Genomic DNA, 18,284 nt, shown 5'->3' with positions numbered 1-18,284 from the left:
CGCATGTGCGTCCCCTCCATGTGCCACACGTGTGTGCATCCTAACACGCGTGTGCATCCCTGGGCAGCCCCCCCCCGACACCTGGGTCCCTTCGTCCCTCACGTCACCAGCTCTTCATCCGCTTTGCTGCCATGGCAACAGCCATCGCCTCGTTGCCATGGTGACAATCCCCCCCCAATCCCATTAAATTAGCCTGCACACAAGGCCTATGGAGCCTCATCCCCCCCCCGTTACCATGGGAACAGCCCCCCCAGAGGGGAGGGGGGGGATGCCCCTCACCCCCCTCCCCAAAAAGGCCCTGACCCGCGTTTCATTTTCTCCTTTATTTGGTAAATTCAAGTTTCTCTTTTTCAGGTTTTTTCTTCTTTTTTTTTTTTTCCATTTTTTTCTTTTTTGTAGTTTTTTGTCACATGACGACACGATCCCGACACGGGGGAGGGAGGGGGAATAGTGGGGGCCCCCCCAGCCCTCACCCCCCCCCCACAAGCACCCCCCACCCGCAGGACGTAGGTGTGGGGGGGGCAGGAGTTTCCCCCCCATAATAAGGGACCCCCCCCACACACACGCACACAGATGGGGGGGTCCAGGCACCCCCGGAGGGGGACGGCGGCGGCCCCGGCCACCCGGGTCCTCTGTGCTGCTGCTGCTGCTGGGAGTCGTCGTCCCCCCCCATAAGGCGAGGGGACCCCCCCCCACAGCCCCCCTTTTCTGGGAGGGGGGGGCAGTTTGTCCGTCTCCGAGCGGATGGTCCGAGCAGGGCATCGCAGGCTGGGGGGGGTCCGGAGGGGGGGTTCAATAGTACGTCTCCTTCTCCACCCAACCTGCGGGAGAGAAGGGGAGCGGTGAGAATTGGGAATCCCCCCCCCAGAGCAGCCCCTCCGTTTCCCCCCCATATACCCCCCCCGAGCGACCCTCCCCGGCCCCCCCACCTCCGGGGTTTCGGCGCAGGATGAGCTTGCGGATCTCGTCGTAGACGAAGATGAGGAAGCTGTAGGGGAAGGCGCAGAACCACCAGCTGGGCCTGGGGGGGGGGGACAACACGGGGGGGGGACAACACGGGGGGGGTTAGTGGGGGGGGCAGAGGTGTACCCCGAAAGAGCAGCCCCCTGCACACTGGCAGTGCCTGATGCAGACCCCAGGCAAAAGGTGCCAGGGGGTGTAGGACCCCCCCCCCCCCAAGAGATCAGAGACCCCCATGCAGTGCCCTCCAGGGGAATGAGACCCCCATGCAGTGCCCTCCAGGGGAATAGGACCCCCCCCCCCAAGATTAGAGACCCCCATGCAATGTCCCCCCCCAGGAGGCTAAGACCCCTCCCAAGAGTTCAGAGACCCCCCCCCAAGATTAGAGGACCCCCCCCAAGCACAGACCTCCATGAAATGCCCCCCTCAGAGGGTTATAACCCCCCCCAAGAGTTCAGAGACCCCCCCAAACATTAGAGATCCCCCCCAAGTACAGACCCTCATGCAATGCCTGCCAGGGGGCTAAGACCCCCCCCCAAGAGTTCAGAGATCCCCCTAAGATTAGAGGACCCCCCCCAGGCACAGACCCCCATGCAATACCACCCCAGGGGGCTAAGACCCCCCCAAGAGTTCAGAGACCCCCCCCAGTGCAATACCCCAAATCTCCCCCCCCCCCAGCAGTACAGGCCCATGGGACCCCCCAACGGGTGCAACCCCCCCCCCCAAGCACAGACCCCACTCCAGGCCCACGGTGGGGGGGGGTTTGTGCCCACCCCCTCCCGGCACCTTCAAGCCCCCACCTCTGGCCCCCCACTCACTTGAGGGGGTACATGCGCAGCGCCACGTCCATGCCGGGGCAGTAGGAGAGGAAGGCGGCCAGCGCCGTCTCCTCAAAGAGCCCAAAAATCAGGATCTTATTCCTGGGGGGGGGGGGGGGGGGGGGGGCAAAAAAAAAAAAAAAGAAAATACCATGAACTGAGACCCCCCCCCACTCCCTGACACCCCCCCACCAGCTGCAAGACCCCCCCCCAGCTCTGCACACATTTCCCCCCTCCCGTAGCTCCTCCCAGCTTGTGGGCCCTGTGGGGACCCCGGTACCTGCAGTGCCCCCCCCCCGGTGCCCCCCCCCGTGCCGCCCCCCGCCCCCCCCCACGCACTTCATGCCCTGCTGGAAGACGGAGTTGCGGCGGGTCTTGCAGATGATCAGGTCGGCCCACTGCACCACCACGATGCTCACGAAGAAGGCCGTGTGGCACGTGAACTCCACCACCTTGCGCTGCTCGTAGGTCTGCGCCGGGGGGGGGGGCACAGCGTAAGACCCCCCCCTTCCAAAAAATACCTACCCGCCCACCGAACACCCCCCGCATGCAGCAGGGAGCCACATGGACAGTGCTGTGCATGGGGATGGGGGTGCAATGACCCCCCTCCTCCTGGGTGTGCAATGGGAATGGGGGTGCACAGCCCCCCCCGAGCACAGGGAATGGGGGTGCAATCACCCCCCATCCAGTCATGCAATGGGAATGGGGGTGCACAGACATCCCTGTGCACCAGGAATAGGGGCGCAATGCTCCATGCTGGGGGATTGGGGATACACGGATGCCCCTGGGAATGGGGAACAGGGGTGCAGGGATGCTCTGTACTGGGGAATCAGGATACACAGATGCTCCTGGGAATGGGAACAGGGGTGCAGGGATGCCCCATGCCAGGGGGAATGGGGAGCAGGGGTGCACGGATGCTCCGTGCTGGGGGAATGGGGGTACATGGATACCCCCGGGAATGGGGACGAGGAGTGCATGCTCCATGCTGGGGGATCAGGGATACCTGGATGCCCCTGGGAATGGGAACACGGGTGCACGGATGCCCTGTGCCAGGGGATCAGGGGTGCACGGATACTCCGTGCTAGGAGACCAGGGGTGCACGGATGTCCCCAGGAATGCAGAATGAGGGTGCAGGGATGCCCCATGCCAGGGGATCCGGGGTGCAGGGATGCTCCCACGCCCCCCGCCCCGCTCACCCACTGCTGCCCGTAGGAGTCCTCCAGGTCGTTGACGGTGCGGTCGTCCCAGTTGAGGCGGATGCCCACCAGGCAGGAGGGCAGGAAGCCGTTTTCCGCCAGGATCACGAAGTAGGCGAAGAAGCCGCCCAGCGCCTGGATCATCCCTGAGGGGGAGTGTGGGGAGGGGGGAAGGTGTGGGTGCAGGCAGGGCACCCCCCCCCAGCTGCCCCCTGCCCCACTGCTCCCCCCACGGTCCCATTGAACTCCACGGGGCCCTGCTGCATCCGTGGGGCTGCCCTGCACCCCACAGTGCCCCACTGCACCCCTGGAGCTGCTCTGCACCCCACAGGACCCCATTGCACCCCTAGAGCTGCCCTGCACCCCACAGGACCCCACTGCACCCCTGGAGCCGCCCTGCACCCCCCAGAGTCCCCATTGCACCCCACAGTGCTTGCAGCACCAGTGGGACCGCATTGCACCCCATAGTGCCCCATTGCACCCCCTGGGGTTGTCTTGTACCCCACAGGTCCCCATTGCACCCCAAAGTGCCCCGCTGCACCCTTGGGGCTGCCCTGCACCCCACAGGACCTCACTGCACCCCACAGTGCTTGCAGCACCCATGGGACCCCATTGCACCCCACACATACCCTACTGCACCCAGGGGCCAGCCTGCACCCCCCCCTTACCCCATTGCAACCCCACGGATGCCCCGCAGCCCCAAACCACCCCGCAGCCCCCCGGGCTCCCATGCAGCCCCCCGCGCCGCCCCCCACCGATCTGCCCGTAGGCCATGCTGATGAGCCGCTCGTTGACCAGCTTGTCCGACCGCGGGTTCCTGGGCTGCCGCTTCATGATGTCGCTCTCGGCCGCCTCGTAGGCCAGGGAGATGGCGGGGACCTGGGAGGGCCGGGAAGGGGGGGGGGGGTCACCCCAGTCCCCCACGGCCGGGATGGGGCTCAGCCCCAAGCTTGGGGTGTCCCCGCATGGGGGGGTCCAAGGCTCAGGTGGGTCCAGGGGTGCCCAGGACAGGGGAACCCCAGAGGAAGGGGGGGTCCCAGGGATTTGGGGAGGGGGGTCATGGAGAGTTTGGGGGGGCCAGGGTTGCTTGGGGCAGTGGGGGGTCCCGGGGTTTAGGGACCATGGGAGGCTCCAGGAGACCCCCATGGTGTCTAGGGAGACCCAGGGGGTTCCTTGACTTTAGGGGTCCCATTTTGGGGGGGCTTCAAGAGGGTCTCCATGGTGTCCAGGGGGGCATCTGGGATTTGGGGGTCCCAGGAGATCCCCATGGTGTCTAGGAAGATCCCAGGGGGTTCATTGCCTTTAGGGGTCCCATTTTGGGGGGCCTTAAAGGGGTCTCCATGGTGTCTGGGAGGGGCATCTAGGATTTGGGAGTCCTGGGGGGTACCCAGGGCCCTCCCAGATTTGGGGGTCCCCTGCTCACCATGTCGGTGCCCAGGTCAATGCAGAGGATGGTGATGGTGCCCAGGGGCAGGGGGATGTTGGCCATGATGAAGAGCAGGAAGGGGGTGATCTCGGGGATGTTGCTGGTCAGGGTGTAGGCGATGGACTTCTTCAGGTTGTCAAAGATGAGGCGTCCTGGAGAGGTGGAAGGACAGGAGTCGGGGGGGGGGCTGTCCTGTCACCCCCTTCCCCTCCAGCCCCACAGGTCCCCAATCCGGCCCCGCACATCCCCACCTTCCTCCACGCCGGTGACGATGGAAGCGAAGTTGTCATCCAGCAGGATCATGTCGGCCGCCTGCTTGGAGACGTCGGAGCCGGCGATGCCCATGGCCACCCCGATGTCGGCCTTCTTCAGCGCCGGGGAGTCATTCACGCCGTCGCCTGTCACCGCCACGATGGCGCCCTGGGGACACAGGGACAGGAGGGATGAGGGATGGGGACAGAGACCCATCACCACCATGATGGTGCTCTGGGGACATGGGGACAGGAGGGATGAGGGACGGGCACCAGGATGGGGACATGGACCAGGACCCATCACCACCCCGATGGCACCCTGGGGACATGGGGACAGGAGGGATGAGGGACAGGCACCAGGACCATGCCCACCCCGATGGCACCCTGGGGACAAGGATTTGGGGAGGGGGAGCGGCAGCCTCTGGGGACCCTGGTGGCCAATTTGGGTGGCTTTGGGGAGACCCTGAAGGTAGAGCTTGGAGAGGTCCGGGGGGCCCTTGGCGGAGCAGTTTGGGGGGTCGCTCGGGGGCGAGGTGCAGGGCGCAGACCTGGCGCTGGCAGCCCTCGACGATGATGAGCTTCTGCTGGGGGGATGTGCGGGCAAAGACGATCTCGGTGTGGTTCTGCAGGATCTCGTCGATCTGCTCCGACGACATGTCCTTGAGGTCGGTGCCGTGGATCACGCAGGCCTTGGCGTCCCTGGGGAGAGAGGGCACGCGGGGCGCTGAGGCCAGCCCAGCACCCTGCGCCCCAGGGCTTCCCCCTTTCCCTGCACCCCGAAACCACTCCAGGGTCCCCTGCACCCCAGCAAGCCCCGAGATGCACCTCAGGGCATCTGCATGGCTCCAGCACCCCATAGCTCAACACCCTGCACCCCGTCCTTCATCCTCTGCACCCCAAAGCCTCTCCAGCATCCTCTGTGCTGCATCCCAGCACATCTGCACAGCTCCAACAGCCCATAGCTCAACACCCTGCACCCCATCCTTCATCCTCTGCACCCCAAAGCCTCTCCAGCATCCTCTGTGCTGCATCCCAGCACATCTGCACAGCTCCAACAGCCCATAGCTCAACACCCTGCACCCCATCCTTCACCTCCTGCACCCCAGCACCTCTCCAGCATCCTCTGTACTGCACTGTGGTGATTCTGCACCCCAAAACCTCTCCAAAGTCCCCCCCCAACCCCGTGCACCCCTGCCCCCTTTCCCACCGCAGCCCTACCTGGGGTTGACCTGGCTGACGGGGATGTTGAGGCGGGCAGCGATGTCCTCCACCGTCTCGTTGCCCTCCGAGATGATGCCCACACCCTTGGCGATGGCCTTGGCCGTGATGGGGTGGTCGCCGGTCACCATGATCACCTGGTTGGGGGCGGGGGGGGACAGCAGGGGTTGATGAAGCTCTGGCCGGGGGGGGGGGGGGGGTCCATGGGGTGCCGGGGGGGGGGTCTCACCTTGATGCCAGCGCTGCGGCATTTGCCCACGGCATCAGGCACGGCAGCCCTGGGGGGGTCGATCATGGACATGAGCCCCACGAAGCAGAGGTTGTCGGTGGCGAAGTTCACGTCGTCGCAGTCGAAGGCGAAGCCCTTGGGGTACTGTTCCTCGGGCAGGTAGAAGTGGCAGAAACCTGGGGGGAGGGGGGGAGGGAAGGATGAGACCCCCCTTCCCTGCACCCCAAACCCACCCGCACCCCCAGATCCCCCCTTCTACTGACCGGTTGCCCCATGGACCCCCCACCCAGATCCCCCATTATGCCCAGGAGCTGCTGCCCCAGGGACCCCAGGACCCCATACCCATGTCGTGCTCACCCAGGGACCCCCCGGACCCCATACCCAGGTCATGGTCACCCAGAGACCCCCCCAAACCCAAGACACCCTCACCCCAGGGACCCCCCAGGCCCCCAATTCCCTACTCAGGACACACTCACCCTGGGGACCCTGGGACCCTCCCAGACCCATCACCCCATACCCAGGACCCCTTAGCACCCCCCCCAGGACCCCCATCCCTACCCAGGACCCCTGTCCCATACCCAGGACCCCTTGGGATCCCCCAGGACCCCCCATCCCATACCCAGGACCCCTTGGGACCCCCCCAGGACCCTCGCCCTGTACCCAGGACCTCTTGGGATCCCCCAGGACCCCTTGGGACCCCCCCAGGACCCTCGCCCTGTACCCAGGACTTCTTGGGATCCCCCAGGACCCCCGGGACCCCCCCAGGACCCCCCATCCCATACCCAGGACCCCTTGGGACCCCCCCAGGACCCTCACCCTGTACCCAGGACCTCTTGGGATCCCCCAGGACCCCCGGGACCCCCCCAGGACCCCCTGTCCCGTACCCAGGACGCGCTCGCCCAGCCCGCCGAGCTCCAGGTAGGCGTTCTTGGAAAGCCTCCTTCATCTCCTCGTCCAGGGGCTGCTCCTTGCCCTGCAGCAGGATGGTGGAGCAGCGGTCCAGGATGCGCTCCGGGGCCCCCTTCATCACCAGCAGGTACCGGTTGTCGTTGGGGTCCTCGGTCTCGTGGATGGAGAGCTGCGGGGAAAGCAGGGGGGGGTCAGGCCCAGGGTGCCCCGATCCACCCCCCCCCCCCCCCGTCCCATCTCCATCACGGGATTTTCCAGGCCGGTGCCCCCCGGGAATCCTGTCCTGCCAGCGCGGTGCAGGGGATTAGCGTGACAGGCTGGGACCGTGGCAGGACCCAGCCCCCCGGCATGGGGGCCTGAGGGGCCCAGTAGGCACCGAAGGGACACCGGGGCTGGGGACCACCACAGGGTGCTGAGGGACCTGCAGGTGTGGGGAGACCCAGAGGGTCCAGGGTCTTGGGGGACCCTGCAGGTTTGGGAAGACCCAGAGGGTCTTGGGGGGAGCCACGAGGTCTTGGGGTACCCTACAGATACGGGGGGACCCAGAGGGTCTTGGGGGACTTGTGGTGGCCGCAAGGGCTTGAGGGACCCAGAGGGTCTTGGGGACCCTGCAGGTTTGGGGAGACCCAGAGGGTCCAGGTTTGGGGAGAGCTATGAGGTCTTGGGGTACCCTATAGGTATGGGGGGGACCCAGAAGGGCTTGGGGGCCTTGTGGTGGCCATGAGGGCTCGGGGGACCCTGCAGGCTTGGGGGGACCCAGAGGGTCTTGGGGGGTCATGAGGACTTTGGGGGGGACCTTGCAGGTTTGGGGGCTCCCCCCCGTACCTGGTACTTGTTGGTGGAGTTGAAGGGGATCTCGGCCACTTTCTTGTTCCTCTCCCTCATGACCTTGACGGAGCCGGACGAGAGCTCGATGCACTTGAGCAGCGCCGACTCCGAGGCGTCCCCGGCCACGTCGCGCTGAGGGAGGGGGACACGGTGAGGAGTGGGGCAACCCCACGGCCCCCCCAAACCCTGTCCACACCCCAGGGACCTTCCAGAGACCCCCAGACCCTCCCCACACCCCAGGGACCTTCCAGAGACCCCCAGACTCTTCCCATGCACTAGGGACCCTCCAGAGTCCCCCAAATCCTCCCCACACCCTAGGGACCTTCCAGAGACCCTCCAAACCCTTCCCATGCCCTATGGACTCTCCAGAGACCCCCAGACCCTCCCCACACCCCAGGGACCCTCCAGAGACCCCCAGACTCTTCCCATGCACTAGGGACCCTCCAGACACCCCCAGACCCTCTCCACAGCTCAGGACCCCTCCAGAGACCCCCCCAAACCCTCCCCATGTACTAAGGAGCATCCAGAGACTCCCAAACCCTTCCCATGCCCCAGGGACCCTCCAGAGTCACCCAGACCCTCCCCACACCCCAGGGACCCTCCAGAGACCCCCAGACCCTTCCCCATGTACTAGGGATCCTCCAGACACCCCCAGACCCTCTCCACAGCTCAGGACCCCTCCAGAGACCCCCCAAACCCTCCCCATATACTAGAGACCATCCAGAGACCCCCAAACCCTTCCCATGCCCCAGGGACCCTCCAGAGTCACCCAGACTCTTCCCACACCCCAGGGACCCTCCAGAGGCCCCCCAAAACCCTTCCTACACCCCAGGGAGCCCCCAACCCTCCCCAGACCCCCTCACCTTGAGGATGGGCACGTTCTCCTGCCCCCCCTTGAAGACGGCCCGGTTGCAGAGCCCCGCGATGTGGGACAGGGCCACCCACGTGGCCGAGCTCTTGTCAAAGGCGGTTCCTGGGGGGGGGGGGGAAATGGGGGGCAATCAGTGGGGCACCCTGCTCAGGTGCCCCCTTCCCCCCCCCCCAAGCCCCATCCCCAGGGCTCTCGGCACAGCACCCCGAAAGCCCCCATTTCTGCCAGCCCAGTGTTCCCCAGTTCCCCTTCTGGGGACCCCAATTTCGTCACCCCCCCCAACTCCCCCCAAGCAGCTCAGCACTCCCAACCCCCCCCCCAGCCTGACCCCCTCCAGTCCACCTCTCCCCTTGCCCCCTTTCTCCCTCCAGCCCCTTTTCCCTAATCCCAGTCTCACCATGACCCCCACACACCAGCATCCCCCGGTTCCTCCCCAGTCTCCCCCAGTCCCACCATTACCCCCAGCCCCACATCTCCCAGTTCCTGCCCAGTCTCCCCCAGTCCCACCATGACCCTCCAAGCCCAGCATCTCCCAAGTCCTCCCAGTCTCCCCAGCCCGGCATCCCCCAATGCCTCCAGCCCAAATACCCCCAACCCAATAACCCCCTTTTTTCCCCAGCCCCAGTAGCCCCCCAGTTGCCCCCAGCAGCCCCCGGCCCCCGCGGCTCACCAGACTGGTCCTCGGTGGTGTCGGCCTCGTGGATCTGGTTGTCGAACCACATGTGGGCCACGGTCATGCGGTTCTGGGTGAGGGTGCCCGTCTTGTCGGAGCAGATGGTGGAGGTGGAGCCCAGCGTCTCCACCGCCTCCAGGTTCTTCACCAGGCAGTTCTTGCGCGCCATGCGCTTGGCCGTCAGCGTCAGGCACACCTGGGGGGGGGGGGGACAGATGGGGGTCGGAACGGGCCCCACAGCATGGTCATGGGGGCCCCATCGGTGCCCCCAGGCTGCAGGCACGGCGGGGTGCCCCCCATTGCACCCACAGCCCTTGGACTCTCAGCCTCCCGTTGCACCTGAACCTGGACCCACAGCCCCCCCATTGCACCCACAGCCCCCCATTGTACCCAAACTTGGACCCACAGCTCCCCATTGCACCCACAGCCCTGGACTCCCCTGGACCCACAGCTCCCCATTGCACCCACATCCACCCATTGCACCTGGATCTGGACCCACAGCTCCCCATTGCACCCACAGCCACCCATTGCACATGGATCTGGACCCACAGCCCCCCATTGCACCCACAGTCCCTCCATTGCACCCAAACTTGGACCCACAGCTCCCCATTGCACCCACAGCCACCCATTGCACGCGGATCTGGACCCACAGCCCCCCCATTGCACCCACAGCCCTGGACTTCCCTGGACCCACAGCCCCCCATTGCACCCACAATCCCCCCATTGCACCCAAACCTGGTCCTCCAGGCCCCCATTGCACCCACATCCCCCCACTGCACCCCCAGCCCTGGACCCCCAGCCCCACATTGCACCCCACACAGCCCTCCCACGCACAGTGACGGTGGCCAGCAGCCCCTCAGGCACGTTGGCCACGATGATGCCGATGAGGAAGATGACGGCCTCGAGCCAGGTGTAGCCGAGGATGAGGGAGAGGATGAAGAAGGAGATGCCGAGGAAGACGGCGACGCCGGTGATGAGCTGGATGAAGTGCTCGATCTCCACGGCGATGGGCGTCTTGCCCACCTCCAGCCCCGAGGCCAGCGTGGCGATGCGCCCCATCACCGTCCGGTCCCCCGTGGCGATCACCACCCCCCGCGCCGTGCCTGGGGGCCCGCAGGGGGCTCACGTGGGGTCCCGGGGCCCCAACGCAGCCCTGGGACCCCAATGCAGCCCCACAGCTGGCCCCAGGACCCCAACACAGCCCTGGGACCCCAAAGTGGTGACAGGACCCCAATGCAGCCCCATAACCAGCCCTGGGACCCCAACACAGCCCTGGGACCCCAAAGTGGTGACAGGACCCCAATGCAGCCCCACAGCCAGCCCTGGGACCCCAAAGTGGCAACGGGACCCCAGTGCAGCCCCACAGCTGGTTCTGGGACCCCAAAGCAGCCCTAGGACCCCAAAGTGGTGACAGGATCCCAATGCAGCCCCATAACCAGCCCCAGGACCCCAAAGCAGCTCCACAGCCAACTCCAGGACCCCAAAGTGGCAACAGGACCCCAAAGAGTCACCCACCAGCCCTTGGACCCCAAAGTGGCCCTGGGACCCCAATGCAGCCCCATAGCTGGCCCCGGGACCCCAAAGCAGCCCCAGGACCCCAAAGTGGCAACGGGACCCCAGTGCAGCCCCACAGCTGGTTCTGGGACCCCAAAGCAGCCCTAGGACCCCAAAGTGGTGACAGGATCCCAATGCAGCCCCATAACCAGCCCCAGGACCCCAAAGCAGCTCCACAGCCAACTCCAGGACCCCAAAGTGGCAACAGGACCCCAAAGAGTCACCCACCAGCCCTTGGACCTCAAAGTGGCCCTGGGACCCCAATGCAGCCCCATAGCTGGCCCCGGGACCCCAAAGCAGCCCCAGGACCCCAAAGTGGCAACAGGACCCCAAAGTGGCACCCACCAGCCCTGGGACCCCAAAGCCCAACTTTGGGACCCCCAAAGCAGCCCAAGGACCTCTGCACCCCAGAACAGCCCCAGGGAGCCCAAAACAGCCCTAAAACCTCCTCTGGGGTCCCCAAAACCTGTGCAGGGACCCCAAAACCACCCCAGCCCAGCCCCAGGGAGCCCAAAACCATGCAGGGACCCCCAAAGGGGCCTAAGCCCGCCGCGGGGACCCCCCTGGGCCGCCAGCTCACCCTCGACACAGTTGGTGGAGAAGAAGGTGATGTTGCGGGTCTCCAGCGGGTTGTCGTGGGTGCAGTCAGGCGAGCGGGTCTGGGGCTCCGACTCGCCGGTCAGCGACGAGTTATCGACCTGGGGGGGCCGCATCAGCTGGGGGGGGGGACCGGGGGGACCAGGCGCCCCTGGGATGGGCCATGCGCGTGGCACAGGCAAGGGGGGGCTGGGGCGCTCTCTGCAAGTTTGGGGGGGGGGGCCATGCAGGCGGAGGGGGAATTGGGGGGGGGTCTGCAAGGCTGGGGGAGCTTGGGGGGGGCTCTCTGCAAGGTTGGGGGGTCTGGGAGGGTCTCTGCAAAGTTGGGGGGTCTGGGGGGCTCATGCAGAGCGTGGGGGGCTCTGCAAGGTTGGGGGGTCCAGGGGGATCTCTGTAAGGTTGGGGGGTCCAGGGGGATCATACAGAGCATGGGGGGCTCTCTGCAAGGTTGGGGGGCTGCTAGGGGGTCCCCTCAGGGGCTGAGGTGGCTCTGCAGACCCATATGCAGGGGGGGAGTCTCAGGGGGGCATGCAGACGTCAGGGGGTTGGGGGGGGGCTGTGCAGAGGTGGGGGGCTTGAGCAGGCTCTGGGGGAGGTTGCAAAGGTCTAGAGGTTTGGGGGGACCCTGGGAGGGGTCTGGGGGGGTCCCCACCTTGCAGCCGTGGGCTGAGATGATGCGCAGGTCGGCCGGGACTCGGTCCCCTCCCTTGACCTCCACCAAGTCCCCGACGACGACTTCCTCCGCGTTGAGCTGCATCTTCTCCCCTTCCCGGATCACCAGGGCTTGCTGGGGGGGGGGGGGGGGGGGGGGGGGACACACGACATGTTGGGGAGGGGGGGGACAAAACCCTCCGGCATCCCCTTCCCCAACTCAGCCCCCCTCCAGGACACACCTGGGGCACCATGTTCTTGAAGGACTCCATGATCTTTGAGCTTTTGGCCTCCTGGTAGTAGGAGAAGCATCCGGTGATGATGACGACGGCCGCGAGGACGATGCCCAGGTAGAGCTGTTGGGGGGGGGGGGGGGAGATGGAGAGGGGGGTCAGCATGGCACGGCCCCCCCAACACAGTGCACCCCAAATACCCCTGCACCCGTCCCCAGCACAGTTACCCCCCTCTTGCCCCCCATTGCACTCCAGTTCTCCAAGACAATTGCCCCCCCCAGTGCACCCCAGTTCCTGGGCACGATTGCCCCCCCATTTCACCCCAGTTCTCCAGGTACAATTGCCCCCCATTGCAGCCCAGTTCTCCAGGCTGGATCACCCCCCGGTGCACCCCACTTCCTGGGCATGATTGCCCCCATTGCACCCCAGTTCTCCATGCACAATTGCCCCCCATGGCACCCCATTGCATCCCATTCCCAGGCACCGGTGCCCTCCATTGCACCCCAGTTTCCAGGCCCAGCTGCCCCCCATTGCACCCCACTTCCCAGGCCCAGCTGCCCCCCACATTCCCCTGCCCACGTTGTCGTTGGCGGGCTCATCCTCGGTGCCGGCCTGGATGCCGTAGGCGAGGAAGCAGAGGATGGCGCCGATCCAGAGCAGGATGGAGAAGCCCCCGAAGAGCTGGCGGCAGAACTTGACCCACTCGGGGGTGGTGGGCGGCGGGGTGAGGGCGTTGGGGCCGTCCCGCGCCAGGATCTCCTGCGCCTTGCTGTGGGTCAGGCCCTGCGGCAGGCGGGCGTCAGAGCAGGGCCTCGGGGCACCCAAATTGGGAGCCCCATGGGGAGATGGACCCCAATGGGGAGACCCCCAACAGGGACCTCCAATGGAGAGATGGACCCCAACAGGGAGACCCCCAACAGGGACCTCCAACGGAGAGATGGACCCCAACAGGGAGACCCAATGGGGAGACCCAATGGGGAGAGATGGACCCCAACAGGGACCCCAACAGTGACCTCCAATGGGGAAATGGACCCCAATGGGGAGACCCACAGGGAAAGATGAACCCCCAACAAGGACCCCTCAAAAGAGACCCCTACAGTGACCTCCAATGGGGAGATGAACCCCAATGGGGAGCCCCAATGGGGACATGGACCCCAATGGGGATCTCCAAAAGAGACCCCAAAGGGGGAGATGGACCCCAAAAGGGAGACCCAAAAGGGGAGAGGGAAACCTCCAAAAGGGACCCCCAAAAGGGACCCCCGGCTCCTGGGGGCACCCTCACCTGCACGCAGTCCGTGTTGTATTTCCGACAGACCTCCTCGATGGACATCTTGTGCTCTGTCTGTGGGGAGAGGGGTGAGACCCCGACCTCCCGGACTGCACCCCACACTGCCCCCAGCCCCATAGACTGCCCCTCTGCATTGCACCCTAAACTGCCCCTCTGCATTACACCTCCAACTGCCCCATGTTGCACCCCACAGTGCCCCCAGCCCCACAGACTGCTTCCAGCCTGCCAAATGGCCCCCTTGCGTTGCACCCTACACTGCCCCTATATTGTACCCTATAGGGCCCACAGCCCCATAGACTGCCCCCTTGCATTGCACCCCCAAACTGCCCCTATATTGCACCCCACACTGCCGCCAGCCCCCCAAACTGCCCCTTACCTTGCTCCCCAAACCGCACCATATTGCACCCCAAACTGCCCCAAGCCCCATAGACTGCCCCTTTGCATTGCATGTTAAACTGCCCCTATATTGCACCCCAAACTGCCCCCCGGCCCCCCCTCCAGCCCCCCACTCACCATAGCCACCTCCTTCTTGAGGTCATCGAGGTCCCGGGTCTTGCTCTTGCCCTTCTTGGGCGACTCCTTCTCGCCCCCCTTGTCCTGCGTGGTGGCCACGCGGTAGCTGTCGGAGCGGCCGTACTGGGGGGGGGGGGGGTTTACGCTGGGGGGCCCCGGGCAGGCACCCACCACCCCGCACGGCTGCCGTGAGCCCCCGGCGCAAAGCCCCAAACCCCGCGGTTCCTGCGGCATGGCGCCCCAAAACCCGGCAGTGCGCTGCATGCCATCCAGAGATCCCCCCAAATCCTGCGCCACAGCACCCGAGAGCCTCAGACACCCCCAAAAAAGCCCAAATCCCTGAAAAAATGGCACCCTGTTGCTCTGGAGACCCCACATCCCTGCAATACAGCACCCCATAGACCCAGAGACCCCCCCCGGGCACCCCAGATCCCTGCAGAAAAGCACCCCAAAGACCTCCCCAAGCACCCTAAATCCCTGCAAAACACCCCAAAGTCCCCCAAGCACCCCAAATCCCTGCAAAACAGCACCCCAGAGCCCGAGACCCCCCCCAAGCACCCTAAATCCCTGCAGAAAAGCACCCAATATCCCTGCAAAACAGCCCCCCTCCAGCCCCCAGGGACCCCTGCCAGGACCCCCAAACCCCCATATCATGGCACCCCCCCAGCTCCCGGGGACCCCCCAGTGACCTTCCCCAACCCCCAAAATGCTCCAGCCCCCCAGGACCCCCCGTCCCTCCGGAGACCCCCCCCCAAATCCCTGGGGTGTGGCAGCCCCCCCCCCGCAGCCCCCCACACCCCCCTGCAGCCCCCCTGCCTGGCACAAGGATGCGCAGAGCAGAAAGCTCCCCCCCCCCCGGCCATGCTCAGGGACGCGGTGCCCCCCCTCGCCATCTGCTGCCCCAGTAATCCAGCCTTGGCCATGCGGGGGGGGGGGTATGGGAGGGGGGACAGGGAGGGGGAGGGGCGCCCCACGGCCTGGTGGGGGCGCCCCACAGGAAAAGGGGGGACCCCCCCACACCCACATACTTACCTGGGGTCCGGGGGTCCCCCACGTCGGGGCGGGGGGGGGTATCGGGAGCAGCCCAGGCATCCAGGCACACACACACGGGGGGGGGGGGGGGGGCAAACATTCGGACACACACACACACGCATGCACACACGAGGACCTAGGTGTCCTGGCACACGCATGCACACACACACGCATGCACACACACGCACAGAGGGGGCCCAGGCGTCCTGGCACACGCATGCACACACACACATGCACACACACACACAGAGGGGGCCCAGGCGTCCTGGCACACACACACGCAAAAGGGACCCAGGCGTCCTGGCACACGCGTGCACACAAGGGACACACACACACATACACCCCCAAGGGACCCAGGCATCCAGACACAGATGTCCCCCCCCCCCGCTTTGCACAGGGGCCCCATCCTGGATTTTTTTGTGTGGGGGGGCAATTGCTGCCCTTATTGCCCCGGACCGGCCTGTTGGGGCAGGGGCAGTTTCAGGAATGGGGGGGGGGGGGTGGCAATTTCTGCCCTTCGCATTGCTGTGATGGGGGGTGCCGGGGGGGGGGTTCACACCCCAGGGATGGGGGCAGTTATTGGGGAGGGGGGCAGATCCGCACACCCCGGGGTGCCGTGAGGGGCTGGCACCCGGCCAGCACTGCAGTGGCCCTCGCCGCAGCACGGGGGGGGGTGAGGGGGGAGCACCAGCACTCGCCCCCCCACACACACCCCGACAGCTGGGTCAGGGTGACCCAGAGCAGCTGCAGGCAGGAGCTGGGGGGGGGGGCGACCCCCACCTCGAGCATCTGTGGGGAGGGGGATGTTCTGCCTGGAAACCCCCAAACCCCAGCCAGGGCAGGGGGGGGAGAAGCACAGAGACCCCCAACAATAACTTTGGGGGGGGCATTTCAATAGGGGGGGCCCTATTCCCTATTTCCCTGGGGATCCCCACTTTGTGGGGGGGGGGAATTCCCCTGGGAGGGGGCCCCCATCCCCGGGGGAACCCCCTTTTCCCGGAGAAACCCCCTATCCACGGGGGGGGGTCACCGTCTCCTTGAGGGACCCCCCCCATCCCCTTCTTCATGCGCCGCTTCCGCCCCCCCCCCGGATTAATGCAGGGATCAGACACGTTCCCGTTTATTAATTAGCGCGATTAATTAGCGGCGGGAGAGGGGGTCCCCCTAAGGGGGGGGGGCCTGGGTGCTTCTCCCCCTCCTTCCTCCTCCTCCTCCTCCTCGTTTCCCCCCACCCAGGAGAGAGGAAGGTTATCGGGGGCGCGCGCGCTCACGCGCACTGCAGAGGAGCGCGGACACGCGCGGACACGCGGCAGGGAGCCGCGGGGACAAGGACACGGGGACACGCGCGGGAGCGAGGGGGGGGACGTTCGGGGACGCTAACGGGGACGGGGGACAGTCCCACCCCCCCTCGTCCCCCCCCCGTCCCCACCGCGGGCGCGGGGACACGCGCGGGTGCCGGGGCGCGCACGCGTGTGGCTCCCACGCTCTGCAGAGCCGCGTCGCGCGTGTCCCCTGCGCGGCTCCCGCAAGGGCGCCCCCCCCCACTTGCACACGCCCCTTGCACACTCACACACTGACACTCACACCCGCGGGCTTTGCACGCCCAGGCTGCAGCCGGCGCGCCCTGCACAGCCGGGCCGCCCCGGGCACCGGCGCTCCGCGCCCCGCTCGCGCCTTGCACGCGCCTTTGCACACCCCGCGCCACCCTTGCACACCCCGCTACCGCCTCGCACCCCCTGCTTCCACCCCGCACACCCCGCTACCGCCTCGCACGCTCCTTCCACACCCCGCCACCACCTTGCACACCCCGACTGTGCTTTGCACCCCTTGCTCGCACCTTGCACACCCCGACTGCCCTTTGCACCCGCTTCTCGCACCTTGCACACGCCTCGCACACCCCGCTCGCCCCTGGAGAGCTTTGCACGCCCCTTGCACACCCCGGCTGCAGCTCGCTCTCTCTCCCGGGCCGGGAGCGGGGCCGGGCCGGGCCGTACGTACCCCCATGGCTGCGGCGGGTGCAGCCGGGCGCGGGCCGGGCCAGGGGAGCGCAGCGCAGCGGAGGGAGCGGAGCGGAGCGGCCGGGCCGAGGGAGGGAGCGGGCGGGCGGCGCTGCCCCGGCTGCGGCGAGCCCGGGACTGGGGCCGGGGCGCGCGGCGGCCGCGGTCTGGGCTGGGGAGGGGGGGCGCGCGGCGGCCAATCAGCGCGCGAGGGGCCCCCCCCGCCCCGCGCAGGCCCCGCCCCTTTTACTGCGGATTCACGTCGGGGGGGGGGACGGAAGAGGAGGATTGGGGGGGGGGCAGCCCGCAGCCCCGGGGAGCGGCGCCCCCAGATGCACCGCCCTTCCGCAGGGCACCCCAATAACCCCCCCCGCAATGCGCCCCCCCTGCAATGCGCCCCCCGCAATGCGCCCCCCCCCGCAATGCGCCCCCCCCCGCAATGCACCCCCTGGTGCACCCCCCCCCCGCAATGTATCCCCAATGCGCCCCCTGCAATCACCCCCCCACACAATGCACCCCCCCACAAGGTACCCCTCCACAATCACCCTGCAATGCACCCCCCCCCGCGATGCACCCTCTATGCCCCCCCCACGATGCACCCCCAGTTCACCCCCCCACAATATCCTCCTTGCAATACTCCCCCCACAATGCACCCCCCCGCATTGCATCCCCCCCGCAATGTGCTCCCCAGCAACACGCCCCCCCCGCATACTGCACCCCAATGAACCCCCATGAAACACACCCCCAATTCCCCCCCCGCATGGCACCCCCAATGCACCCCCCCCACACAGTGCCCCCCTCCAGGGCAACCCTCACCCCCAATCTACCTGCCAGGGTACCCCCAGTGCATAGGGCCCCCCTGCAATGAACCCCCAAAACAGCCCTGCAGAGCCCCCCCAATGCACCACAGCCCCCCCAATGCACCCCAAATCAGACTTAATTCCCCCCAGTGCACCATGCCCCCCCCCAGCAATGCACCCCAAACCAGGTCTGCAACCCCCCCATGCACCAGGCCCCCCCACTGCAGGGCACCCCCAAAC

At 66.6% G+C, this 18,284-nt stretch overlaps 1 protein-coding gene across 1 annotated transcript; it reads right to left on the bottom strand.

The window, feature by feature from the left end:
* Window positions 1-496: 496 nt before the first annotated feature.
* On the bottom strand, window positions 497-17,267 carry ATP1A3 (ATPase Na+/K+ transporting subunit alpha 3). Its single transcript, XM_067316871.1, is given in 24 exon segments — window positions 497-821; window positions 930-1,021; window positions 1,779-1,880; window positions 2,118-2,248; window positions 2,975-3,120; window positions 3,730-3,853; window positions 4,398-4,552; window positions 4,652-4,820; window positions 5,200-5,350; window positions 5,870-6,006; window positions 6,099-6,274; window positions 6,983-7,025; window positions 7,027-7,176; window positions 7,833-7,967; window positions 8,699-8,808; window positions 9,377-9,575; window positions 10,214-10,482; window positions 11,514-11,631; window positions 12,183-12,317; window positions 12,424-12,537; window positions 12,994-13,197; window positions 13,697-13,756; window positions 14,216-14,338; window positions 17,246-17,267. Coding segments are annotated over 24 exon segments (3,078 nt in total). The 5' UTR covers window positions 17,252-17,267; the 3' UTR covers window positions 497-792.
* Window positions 17,268-18,284: the final 1,017 nt, after the last annotated feature.

Source organism: Apteryx mantelli, unplaced genomic scaffold (genome assembly GCF_036417845.1).
Source record: "Apteryx mantelli isolate bAptMan1 unplaced genomic scaffold, bAptMan1.hap1 HAP1_SCAFFOLD_154, whole genome shotgun sequence".
NCBI classification, from domain to species: Eukaryota; Metazoa; Chordata; class Aves; order Apterygiformes; family Apterygidae; genus Apteryx; species Apteryx mantelli.
This window is presented reverse-complemented; position numbering and strand designations above follow the sequence as displayed.